The 12,730-nt window shown below is 42.5% G+C and overlaps 2 protein-coding genes across 2 annotated transcripts; one reads left to right on the top strand and one right to left on the bottom strand.

Annotated features, from left to right (window-relative positions):
- Positions 1-3,140: 3,140 nt before the first annotated feature.
- Positions 3,141-7,928, bottom strand: LOC103978774 (SNF1-related protein kinase regulatory subunit beta-2). Its single transcript, XM_009394701.3, has 4 exons — positions 7,182-7,928; positions 4,552-4,730; positions 4,296-4,458; positions 3,141-3,618 (listed from the first exon to the last, which is right to left on the bottom strand). Exons 1-4 carry the CDS (start codon positions 7,329-7,331, stop codon positions 3,295-3,297), a joined length of 816 nt encoding a protein of 271 aa, XP_009392976.2. The 5' UTR covers positions 7,332-7,928; the 3' UTR covers positions 3,141-3,294.
- Positions 7,929-9,295: 1,367 nt separating this feature from the next.
- On the top strand, positions 9,296-12,150 carry LOC135632059 (B2 protein-like). Its single transcript, XM_065140397.1, has 5 exons — positions 9,296-10,161; positions 10,339-10,439; positions 10,552-10,635; positions 11,511-11,621; positions 11,720-12,150. The coding sequence occupies exons 1-5, from the start codon at positions 9,513-9,515 to the stop codon at positions 11,759-11,761; spliced, it is 987 nt and encodes a 328-aa protein (XP_064996469.1). The 5' UTR covers positions 9,296-9,512; the 3' UTR covers positions 11,762-12,150.
- The last annotated feature ends 580 nt before the right edge of the window (positions 12,151-12,730 follow it).

The following is a 12,730-nucleotide window of genomic DNA, read 5'->3' as shown; positions in this document are numbered from 1 at the left end:
TATTCATAGGAAAAGAAAGTAAAAGAAATAGACAAGGGGTAGGTGGTTGATTATTAATTTAAGGGTATTTTAGGAATTATAAAAGATGTTCTTAGAAAATTCTAAAACAAATATTTTTTATAATTTTATTTTAAATTTTTTTATATTTTAAATAATCTCTTTATAAATAAATATAAATAATTTTCTTTTTTTTTCTTTTTATTGGATGATATCGAGAACGACGAGTGAGATCGGACACTACTAAACGACATCAACAAGGATAAATAATAGATTATAGGAAAAAATAAAATAAAATCAGTAATATTGAGTCTATAAATAATAAAATAATATTTTATTATTTAAAAAAAGTCAAAACTAGAAAGGAAGGTACGAACGATAAGCTTCTGTAAAATATAATGCGAAGTCGCACTGCCAAGCCTTCATATTGGCTATGAAGTTTTCTTGATGATATCATGGAATCATCTATTCACGGTATCCATCTACCCACATTTTGTCGATACCTCTTTTTCTTCTTCCATCTCATCATCTTCATCTTTAATGGATAATATTGAGAAAGACGAGTGAGATCGGACGATACCGAACGACATTAACAAGGCTAAATAAGAGATTATAAGGAAAAATAAAATAAAATCAGTAATAATGAGTCTATAAATAATAAAATAATATATTTATTATTTAAAAAAATTTGCCAAAACTAGAAAGGAAGGTATGAAAGGTAAGCTACTTAGAAAATATAACGCGAAGCCGCACTGCCAAGTCTTCGTATTGACTATGAAGTCTTCTTGATGATATCATGGAATCATCTTTTCATGGTCTTCGTCTACTCACATGTTGTCGATGCCTCGAGTGGAAATCTCCTTTGGAACCTAATGAGATCACAATCACAGCTAGCTTTTGGATCTCATGAATCCCAATTGACCCGAGTGGTTGACTCCGTATGCACAAACAAGTTCGATCAACTCCAATTCCAAGATCATCGAATCATTGTGCCAATCCACTAAGGTTTAATGTACATCTCAACTCTGATCGCGAGAGCGAGAGCGAGAAGAGACAGAGCACGAAAGAAAAGAGAAGAGAAAACTGTTTCCAGAGAATGCATGAAGCTTCTGCAATCTCAGACCACAACAAGCTGACGAGCCTCCATTCTTCTCTCGTTCTTCACCCGCTCTATGAACGCCTCGAACTTCTTGTTCAACTCATCTATGTTCTCGTCCTCCGCCTCATCCTCATCAACCCTCTCCGTGTCCATTCCCTCCACCGCAACCAATTCAAGAGATGCATCACCTCCCGCTTCAGCCTTCTCTTCCACCTCGCACTCTTTGGTTTCGGGGCCGCTTGTCACCGCCGCCTTCTCCTCCACGGGGCACGGTTTAGCTGTAGCAGATTCCGTCTCGGGGTCGCCACGATCAAGTCGGAGCTGTTTGTGGTCGGATTCCTCGTCGGAGTTGTTGGTGGTGGGGGCGAAGAAGCCGAGCAGGCCGGAGTCCCTGGTGACGAGCAAGAGGAGGGCGTTGCAGAAGAGGAGCATGGCCTTCCTGCTGATGAAGTGGTCGAGGTCATGGAGAAGGGTCGAGGTGAATTGGACGGAAAGGAGACGGACGTAGCAGGAGTGCCAATAAGAGAGGACCAAGAAGAGGACGGAGACGGGGAGGAGGAATCGGATGAAGGCGTGATCGACGGCAGCTCCGCGCCTCGGTTGCTTCGCTGCGTCCATCACACAGTCTCGATCTCTTCTCATGGGTGGCGAAAGGCATTGTCGTGATGTCTCACTTATACAGGATCACGCTTGGAGAGACGATGACAGTGTCAACTGCAGCTCAGTGGATCAGCTGCATGGACGGAGACAGCTCCTGAAGCTTGTGTTCCACTCTCATGCATCTGATCTCGGTGGGTCCATTCTCAGACACGGCACTGATTCGTAGGAGAGGCTGAAGCATGCCGCGGGTCCAACTGCAATCGATCACATGAAGTCGCTATGAAGTTGCTCTGTAAGATACTGGAAGGTGACCTCAAGTCAACATAGACTTCGTCAATGGGCAGCAAGACAAAAGACAACGAAGCTTTAATGCTTTAAGTTTCCCAATCTCTTCTCAAAGATTGACGTCGAAAGACTTTGACTCTTCAAGTCGATGTTCAACACTCTGGTTTGACATGTGTTACAGACTTGATGATGAGCCAAGAACGAGTAAGAACAGTAAATAAGATCAATAACCTTCAAATCCGTAGCTCATTCTAACAAGTTGGGGCTGTTTTTGGTTGCAGGTGGAGTGGCAAGAACAGTAAATTTGTGTTCTCACTTCATCGGAGTAATTGCATCTTCTACCCCACAATTGATGCTTGACTCACATCAGCCGGATAAAGAAGAAAGGTATGTAGCTGTCTTGTCCGTTGATGGAACTTTCCTAAGGAACAGGATGTGAATAGGTGTGAACATCGAGTTCAGATTTGCGGCTCTCATTCAACAAGCTTGGTACTTGCTTTTGACCTACATGGTTCTTTGTTCCAAGTCTCGTGTTCTTCCGGTTTGCTCCTGATGATCCGGTTTAGAAGGATGATGATACCTTCTCAAGAAATCCCATATACAAAATGTAAGCTTTCTTGATCATGACTTCAAGGTGAACAGACAATGAATACTGGAAAAAGTAGGAAACAGAGATTACTGTTTGGTAATCTCCATAAATGTCAGACAGAGAATGAGACAATTTAAGCATTATTTGGTGTGGAAATTCATCCATGTAGTAGAGTAATAATACCTTATGAAGAAATCCCATATACAAAACAAGCTTTCTTGATCATGACTTCAAAGGTGAACAGACAAAAAATACTGGAAAAAGTAGGAAACAGAGATTGCTACTTGGTAATCTCCATGAACATCAGAGCATGTAACATTTTAAGCATTCTTTGTTGTGGAAGTTCATGCAGTAGGCAGGAGGAGTATGATCTAATACAATATTCTTGTCTTAAGAGTCAACAATCATGTACAATGATCTCAATCTTCCATATACACATCGAAACACCTTGTGATTTGTAAAACACATTGATTTCACTCTCAAAAAATTTCAAATCCATGTTATTTGATATCTGTTAACCAGAGAATAAAAAAGAAACCTTGGTTCTCAAACTTTTAGCAGGAAGAAGCATCAGAGCAAGTAATAATTGCTTTTCACATGAACATAGATATGTGTTCATCCTTCACGGAAGTCCTATTAAGTAACATTACAGTTTTATTGAACATAGACCAGAACAATGGTGCCATGAGTTTTGACAGGTACACTAACCAGCTATATCTGTACATCATCTTGCTATGGACTTGTACAGTATCACAGTGACATGCTTGGAAAGAAACCTATGAGTTTTTCCAAGTGCCACAACAGGCTGACTGCTCTTCCCTTTCTGAATATAGAGATGATTTAGCACCACATGCGGAGGCCTCGTGAGAGAGGAGGGGCAATCCATGGCGGCTGGTGCGTTCAGAACGGTAACGTGCAGCTGCGGAGGTAGAAGCGGTGGCTCTTTTCGGTAGTCCTCTGAACTAAGTGGTGAGTTGCTGTAGCTTGATTCTGGCGATTGAGGCATTTCGAAACCCGCAACACCTCCTAAATCCTCTGGGACAAAATCCTGCGGCACGATAAACTGTTGTACTAAGCTTGGATATTTAGTTGTGAAATTCCCTTTCATTAATTTCGGCTTATGTCTAACCATGAGATGTCAACCAAAAGAGATCTTATCAAAACCTATATGAATTTTGGAGGACTGTTCACCGTTAATTAATACTAGGCAATAGACAAGTTGGTCACAGGCACAATTGGTTTAAGGCACAAATGCAGCAACACTTAAAAGAGAGATGCACAAATTTTACAGGAAGTATATTCTTCGATCCAGAAATTGTGTCGCTCAATCGTTGTTATGGTATGCATGCATTTACAAATTTGCTTTTCAGTTGAGAGAATGGTGTGCCAAATGCCACTAAAACTAACAATTTGCGACATAATATTCTTCCTAGGAGAAAATACATGGTAAATTTCATGAAACACATTAACTAAAGGATAAAATGTCAAAGAATTATCTCTTGATAAATAAATTTAAGGAACTAAAGTTCATGAAACACATAAACTATAAGAAGACACTGTTTAAAAATTCTCTCTCAATAAATAAAAATAAGGTGCCGAATTTTGTCAGTCTAGCACAACTAAAATATATACAAGCGAACAAACACTTCTTCCATTAAAGTAAACAATGCAAAAGAAATTAGCACTCAAATGAAAAGAAGGATCAACAGTTCAAGAAAAAGCTACCTGCAAGTCTAAAATGTTATGGATATTTCCCATATCATCGTTCATCCCTGGGAGGTCAGGGGCATATCTCCGTTCTCCATCCACAATGAATCTGTATTGGTAGAAACCTGAAGGAAGCACCATCATGACTGTAAAATCCTTGCCTGATCTTTCTAAGGGCTTCCTGCAATAACACAAAACAATATATAACCTCCTTCGACCGCTATATCTTATCTTAACAAGTAGAGTTTGGGGTACAAAATCTCGTTCATTGTACTTTGTCATCCAGTTATCCCAAGATCCTTCCACAAAGACTTCCCTGCCGCCATGGCCCCAAGTAATCATTGTTGGAATCCCTTGAACATCAAGGGCATCCTCATACATTGGGGAATTTGGCGTACATGAATCACTCGGCGAATGCATCTCTTCATGTCTTTGCAATGGAGTCATAGGGACCTGGAGAGGAAATGGAACATGTGATATGGTATCCATCAGATTTTACTGAAAAATATGAAGAGTATTAATTATATACTGAAGGCCCCAGAACCACATGGAGAACTCTGATTGAGGCAAAAACATGTTTAAACATGGGAGAATGCATATGTAATCAATAGTAAGTCACCTTGTCAGCAATTAAGAACATAAATGTATCTATGGTCACTCACGTATCCGTAACAAGTGATAAGATGAAGCATCAGATTCAAACAATCATAGGAAGCAAATACTTGCAAATATAGTAATATAATTATGACTTTTGCAAAAAAGAACTTTAAATTTAAGGAAAACTGTCCTCCTGGATCAGCACTATAATCATAGTCTTGCTATCAGAAAACAATTGACACATCCTGACTTCAAGCACACTGAACACACAACTTAAAATGCTATCCGGATAAAGATACTTGCTTTGGAACACACTGTCACGGACTTAGCTGGTTTTGCTTAAGTCGTGCGGCACTCTTGCGTGTCCGTCCACAAAGGTCAGCCTCGCCGAAGCCTCCCATGGTCTCTTAGGACCCAAAAAAAGAAAAAACAGGTTAGAGAAAACGCCTCACTCGGGATCCACAAGCAAATATTTCTGAAAACACTTCATAGACAATGCAAATTACAAACAGACTTTACAAGCTCTGAACAGTTGCACAACAAAGGGTCAAAATGATCCACTACAGACCGAAAATCTCTCACACGTGTCCACATGACACAACCTTTATTTACAAGCCTAAAACGGCCATCAACCTAACTAAAATGAGACTATTGAGCCTTCGGCCGTCCCTCTAAATGTTGTGCAGAGCATAAACATACCAAAAGACACGGACATACATAAGCATTACATCAAACATCCTGTTTAGAAGTTTGTCCGTGACAACACGGTATCCTCTTATGTGATACCATTAACTATAAGCTACCATGTTCACCCCTTGACCTAAACAAAGCCAGATTATATTTGCCGATCGCTAGAAAGATATTTGCTAGATGTGTTTTCTACATTCAGCTTGATATATATTTTGATCGGATTGCCATAAACCCAGAAGTTTAAGCTGTTATGAAAAGATCCAATACAATTACAAGATTTAACATTACCTATAAGCCGGATTACGCTTGATACATGAAGCTAGGTCCAAGTGCCATATAGAAGAAAGGGTATTGCATAAGCATTAGTTCCGCAATGCGCAAAATAGAAAACATTAGATAAGATTTCAACGCATAACCTGGCTTTGATACCATGTCATTGCATCTAAAAGGTTAGGCCAATAGATGAGACATGATTTGATTTATATTCTTAATGCACATTGTTTAAATGAATGGATACTCAATTTGACATTCTAACACTCTGCTTGTCTGAAGAAAGATTTTTGTACCGTCATTGACATGTTCATTTCCATCATAAATCATATGTCCCGATCAATAAGTTCTAAGCTTTAATTTCTTCAACTTGCACTATAAAAAATTTATATTATGAGGTACCAGCCACAGGAAATTTTATCAATAGATATGTCATTAGCACCTGTTTGTATCTACTTGATGATCAGGGAACTGACAACCAAAGTAGCCTTAAGAACACCCAAAAAATGATACAACTACAGAAATATATGATCCAACAAGGAAGCACCATTTTATCAGAAAATATATGAAACAACACTCATCCTATAATGACTCGAGCCTGATGGGCTAACTAGCTTATCAACTTTATTTAGTCTAAACCACTGACCAAAATGCTTAAGCTGAAGTTGATAGTAGTATGTCCACTTTCGATGTGGGACTAATCAGGGATGTTACAACAAGCCCCAACATAACCCAGATCAGGCCCTAGCATAGTGCATGTGAGGGGCTCAATGGTGGCTTCACGTCGTGACGAATCGTCATGAACCCTCACCATGCCCAAATGCTAGGTCGACTCTGATATCAAATATAATGAAGTTGATAGTAGTACACTCATCAGACCCTTATAAGTCAATCTTAATCTTGCCCACTTTCGATGTGGGACTAATCAGGGATGTTACACATCCAATTTCATGAAACTATCATAACCAAAACCAAGTTACCCAAATATATATCTGCAATGAACGAATACATCACGTAGTAAATGTGATAGTCAACATAAGTTGACAGGAGAGATGATTAAATAAAGAAAAGATGCAATTTTCATAAGCAACACTTCTGAGCACACAGCAAAATTATCCAAACAATTATTGCAAATGAACCTGTATAAAACAACAATTGATCAACAATTGAATCTCTTCAGATACACCATCATTGGTAGTAAACAAACAAGAGAGACGCAGAACAAATGAAAGATCAACAAGGCAGTATAAGGCTTCTCCTCCCTGGTCTCGCCCATTTGGCATCTTGATCCGTTCATTAATCTGGAAAAGAACGTAGTAACAGATGAGGAAACCGAAGAAAGCTAACCTGGGGAGCGAAGAGTAGAGGAGACTGCGCTGCGCCTCTGGGGCTCTGAGGAGGGCTCTGCCCCATCAAATCCTCTGACCCTCTTTGACAGTGAGAGCTTCCACCCTGCTCCTCCTCTCCACCTTCCCTGACACTACTTGTATTCCCCATTACTACCTCCCTTTGATTTTTGATCCAAAAGGTTGGATTTTTTAGGACCAAATCAGCTTCTTGAATCACAAAAACCACGAATCCTTTTCCATTATGTAGAACATAAGTCCACACAACGTCATCCCGTTACCGAAGAAGCAAATAAGGAAACAAAGGCAAAAGCGAGCGCATCAAAGGAAGACAAAGCCACCAACTTCGTGAAAAGAACATCGAAAAATCTCAGCTTTACATCTGAACCTACTTCAAAGCTCAACCAAAAGGAAAAATCCAGGAAAAAGAAAGCAAAAATGCAAACACCTCGTAAAAAAGAAGGTTAGAGAGCGAGACAAAGGGGGGAGAAAAGGAGAAAAGGACTGGAATTTGGACAAAGCACTTTGGGGGGAAAAGAGAGACACATGTCTCCAGAAAACAGAGGAACGAAGGTGACCACCCACCCCCAGCTCCTGGAATTTCACTTGTGAGCATTAACAAGTCCTTCGAGGCTCCTCTCCTCTCACTCCTCCCATGGGTTTGGAAGTAACCATGGCTGGCCCTCCAAAGGAGAGACGAACCAGTGGCGAGCACTAGGATAGGGGGTGTGCACCGAAACAGAAGCGTCACTGTTCCCCACCAAAACCGATCCTGTACCCCGTTCCTTGGCGGTGCGGTGCGGTGAGCGTTACCACCTGACGCGTGTCGGGTTGGCGCCCACTCGTGGCGGTGGCCCGCCCACGACCCACCCCGGAAAAGAGCACCGCGACGTGGCGGTGGTTCATGGGGGCGCTGCGGGTTGGTGGAGGTGGGACTGGAGTGACGGTGCGGACTCTAGGGTTGGAGATAGGATGTTATTCTCAAGACAGGCGACCGGCTTTTCTCTCCTGGTTACCATTTGATGACGTGAGGTTTGGATTGGGTGCGTGAGAGAATAAATCCTGTTTCCTCTTCGGAACAGGACAGCCTGAGCTCACTCGGTGGCGTAGGAATCTCCGCATGCGGAAAAAGTAGTGGAAAAGGGTGAGAGGAAACGGACAAAGGGAGACGGGAACCGATGCGGCTTCCCCTCCTCCCTTTAAGAACCTTAAAAAGAAAGAGGAAACAGGTGAGTAGCTACCCAATCCCTGTCATGAAAGGGGCTATGTCGTCACACGAGGAATCCAAGTGGGGGCCCACGTCGTAGCTTCCTCGCGTGTCAAGCGAGTGTGAGCCTCCGCCCAAGGCCACCTTTCATTGGCGTATTCCCGTCTCCCCACTCGGGGCCAGACAAAGTTAGGCCTTTATAATGGGCCGGTCCGGCCCAAATAACACGATGAGGCCGCAGAAACTGAGCCACTGTCGACTGCATCTCACTCATTGAAGTAACTTGAAAGCAAATCAAAGCAGGATTTTGCACCCTTCTCCATACGGTCGTTGTACCTAATTTCGAATCCTCACCCGATTATACTCCATCAATTTGGTATTCTAGTAACGTAATTACAAGTTAAGCATGCAATTAGTCTCCTAAATTTACGATTTCTCATTAATGGTCAACCGATCAGCACCCGGTCAACGATGGGGACCGATCACCATCACTGGTAACGTGTCACGTGGGTTTGGTCAACACATCACATTAGGATCGGATCCATTGAGATGTGGATGACATCCGCATCCGATAAATGGTGGTCGAATCATCCGCTGGGGATTGTTGTTAACGGCCTAGATCAATCGGTAAAGCGGAGTCGGATCCAAGCGGAAACGGGCGGATATACCTCCGAGTCTACTACGGCCCAACACGGAGTCCACCGAGGTTTGTCGACCGAACACGTGCCACACGCATACAGCGTCCCTCCGATGCTGCCCACGTGTCCGAGCACATTCTAGAAACCGTGACTCGCCCACTTCCTTCCCCAGTAAGCAATCCGTCATCCCCAAATTGCCCAATTCCCCAATTGAAATCCCATCAAATCCGCCTTCCCTTCAACCACCCTTCATCTCTCATCTCAGCCGTTCGTTTTGGTGGCGCCCACGCGGTTTCGCCGACCCCCGATTCCCACCGCCTCTTCCAGGAAGCTTTCCCCTTCCCTTCCCACCGCCTATATCTATCCGCCCCATTCTTACCTTCGCACCGGTACTCCCTCTTCTACTGCGATCCATTGCGATCTCCTCTTCTACTGCGATCCGTTTCGATCCATTCCTTAGCAGCTACTGCGACTACTCGAAGAAGATATGGAAGGGCAGAACAATTACGGCGGCAGTTACAGGGATCAGGCGTCGTTCTGGCAGTTCAGCGATCAGCTCCGGCTGCAGACCTCCGGTCTCTCGGATCTCTCTATTGGCGACAGCATCTGGAGCGACTGCTACGTCAAGCAGCAGCCGCTGCCGTCCTCCACCGATCTCAACGGCGGTGGATCCTTCGCAGGGTGGAAAAGCGCTTTTGGTTCGCAGAAGCTCGCCTTCGGCACCAGCAACTACGGGGTCAACCGGTACAACAACGCCGACAGTAACAGGATCGGCGAGAGCGGCGGTGTTAAGAGTTCCAGTTACTTCGGCGGTAACTACAACGACGGCGGCAATGGGGTCATCAAGGATTACTTCAACACGGCCGTCAATAAGCCCATCAACAAGCCGGTGATTGGGAATGGGAAGAAGAGTAACAGCAACGATGGGGGAAGCGGAAAGAAGAAGAAAAACGTCAATTATAACAACAATAACAGCAGCAACAACAAGAACAATAACGATAAGGATGCGGCGGTGGACAAGAGATTCAAGACGCTGCCGCCCTCCGAAGCTCTGCCGAGGAACGAGGCGATCGGGGGATACATCTTTGTGTGCAACAACGACACCATGGAGGAAAATCTACGGAGGCAGCTTTTCGGTACGCCCGCCCTAAAAATCTCATTTTTGATCTTTTTGGCTCATCATCTTCAACTAAGAACTGCTTCGTTCAATGAGATTTTTGGGAAAGAGAACGAATTTGAGTTTAGCAAAACAATCTATAAGGATCAGAAATTTGTGTCTAATCTCTGTTCTCAAAATGGGTGATTTTTGATAGGGTTGCCATCCAGATACAGGGATTCGGTGCGAGCAATCACGCCGGGATTACCCCTTTTCCTCTACAACTACTCCACCCATCAGCTTCACGGGATCTTTGAGGTGACTGATCCGCACGCCACTACTTATTTCTGGCAACTGTTACTTTTGGGTTTTGCCCGTGGTGCTTCACGGGAATTGCTTGTAAACCTTTGCCTTGTGTTCTGATGCGCAGTCAGCTAGCTTTGGAGGAACCAACATCGATCCGACGGCATGGGAGGACAAGAAATGCCCTGGAGAGTCTCGGTTCCCTGCTCAGGTGTGTCCTCATAACAAAAGCATCCTCCTTTACCCATTTGTATACTGTTCTTCACATTAAATTCTTATTTTTTCTAGATTTTTTTTTCTGGTGAATATCAATCTGTCATTCTTTAACATAATTTATATATAATAGAACACATCATTTGATAAAGTTGGTATCAAATGGGATTCTATGAGAATTAAAGGATCTATAGTATGGCTCTTTTCTTCTAATTTATGAAAATTCCAATCATCTAAAGTAATTTTTGCACATGAAAGACTAATGCTTCACATATGCATCCCATAACCTTGTTATACTAAAGGATTGTAAACATATCTTAATAGTTCTCATAAGAGAAATGTCTGATTCACTAAATTTCAACTGACATAGTGAGTTAAGTCTGCAACCTTTAGGAGGAAGTTTAGATATGTTGTGTTTCACAGATTTCATGTTTCTTCTTAAACACATCACACAGTGATCATTTTCTTTTATGCATCATGTGACTGTAGCTTCATCGAAGACTAGTTTGCATTACAGAATTGTGGCAGCTTTAATCTTCTCTCTAAAGGGACAGCTCACCTGCCATCTCATGGATGGATCTGGAGGAGCATCCTAGAACAAAAAAGTCTCGCTGACTTAGTCTATGAAGCTATTCAAGTAGTGATCAGCCAGCTGTAAGCACTTCCATCATCTTGTAAAGTATGAAGATTTGGTCCATGGCCCCCATAGTCAAATGCCGATACATCTAGTGACCAACACATTTGTTTAATATTTATTCCTACCATAAGGGCTTGCAACAACCAAACAACTCCTCTTACAATTTGCTGGCAAGCTTGTCTTATACAAACCTATTCAATTACGGTGTTTGAAGTTGTCATCGACTTGTTGATTAGGTGAGAGTGGTGACAAGAAAGCTTTATGAGCCACTAGAGGAGGATTCCTTCAGGCCCATACTCCACCACTACGATGGTCCCAAATTCCGGCTGGAGTTGAATGTTGAAGAGGTATGTTTCTAGATGCCTTCTATCATGCCATTTAATTTATTTCGTCTGGTATATCGTAGTGAATAATTATAATTAACTTTATGATTTGATCTATTCAGGCACTAAAACTACTCGACATATTTGCCGAGAAGAATGCTTGATGAAGGTGCAATTTGAGCATGTCTGTCTCTTTTACAACCCACCAGAAGTTGGGTAGAGTGGATCGCGAACAAGATATATATTTATATATAAATATGTATGCATTTGTGGTAGTGTGTTTCTGGATGAATAAGTCTAGGTTATGTACTGGTATGATATGTATGTGAAACAGGACATGGAGTGTAAGAAACACTCTGGTTTTGGTACTCAAATACGGGGTTTCTTTCCTATGGGTCTTTTGTGTACATAGGCAATAGATGATGCGAGTTGATGAGGTTGTGGCTCAGTTTACGATGTTTGGGGATCATAACAATAACAGATGTGTGGGCAATGGACACTATACTTGATTCTTTCTGATCCACAAAATGGGATTTTGATTGTGTTTTGACAAGTTGTCTTTATCTTTAGTCAATTCCTTTTTAGATCATCAAAAATGATATTGCTGGTTTTAATTTGAATTTAGATGGTCAGGAGGTGGAAGTCGTATACTTTGCCAGACGAACGCTGCATACGTCTTTGTGGAATTCTAAATTGAAGTGGGTGCGGAAGATGAGCCCCTCGTTTGATCGATCATCAGCTGCAGTTCTGCAGTTTTGTTTTGGTTGACTTCGTCTCTTCTAGACGATATCTAGGTTGACTCCTAAGATTCGTCCCTGAGCTGGTAATTGACATGGCCCAAAGTTGTGAGCTAAACACATCACGAGCTACGACTTGGATGGAGTCCACAACACAGCACGAACAACTACATGAATGGGCTGAAAGAGATGATTGAAGACATGAGGAGACAGCACGGCGCAAATACTCGAACCATTGGAGAACACGAAGTTGGAGCAGTCGCACTGCGACCAATCTGCTCTAGTTGGCCAAACTCTATCCTTAATATAACGGTATTGCTACTGCAAACGAGTAGTAATCACACGAAACACAAATCAAACGTCACAGCTTTTGCATGGGGTACGGGACACGAGGGA

The sequence above is a fragment of the Musa acuminata genome, chromosome BXJ1-3 (assembly GCF_036884655.1).
Source record: "Musa acuminata AAA Group cultivar baxijiao chromosome BXJ1-3, Cavendish_Baxijiao_AAA, whole genome shotgun sequence".
Taxonomy (NCBI): domain Eukaryota; kingdom Viridiplantae; phylum Streptophyta; class Magnoliopsida; order Zingiberales; family Musaceae; genus Musa; species Musa acuminata.
This window is presented reverse-complemented; position numbering and strand designations above follow the sequence as displayed.

What these genes read in the sequence shown, in the direction of transcription:
- LOC103978774 (XM_009394701.3), bottom strand. Translation starts at nt 7,331, where the DNA reads ATGGGGAATACAAGTAGTGTCAGGGAAGGTGGAGAGGAGGAGCAGGGT. An exon ending in TGGGATAACTGGATGACAAA is followed by an intron (nt 4,459 to 4,551) that starts GTACAATGAACG and finishes GTGTTATTGCAG; the next exon opens with GAAGCCCTTAGAAAGATCAG. An exon ending in ATAACATTTTAGACTTGCAG is followed by an intron (nt 3,619 to 4,295) that starts GTAGCTTTTTCT and finishes ATCGTGCCGCAG; the next exon opens with GATTTTGTCCCAGAGGATTT.
- LOC135632059 (XM_065140397.1), top strand. Translation starts at nt 9,513, where the DNA reads ATGGAAGGGCAGAACAATTACGGCGGCAGTTACAGGGATCAGGCGTCG. An exon ending in AGCTTCACGGGATCTTTGAG is followed by an intron (nt 10,440 to 10,551) that starts GTGACTGATCCG and finishes TCTGATGCGCAG; the next exon opens with TCAGCTAGCTTTGGAGGAAC. An exon ending in TGGAGTTGAATGTTGAAGAG is followed by an intron (nt 11,622 to 11,719) that starts GTATGTTTCTAG and finishes TGATCTATTCAG; the next exon opens with GCACTAAAACTACTCGACAT.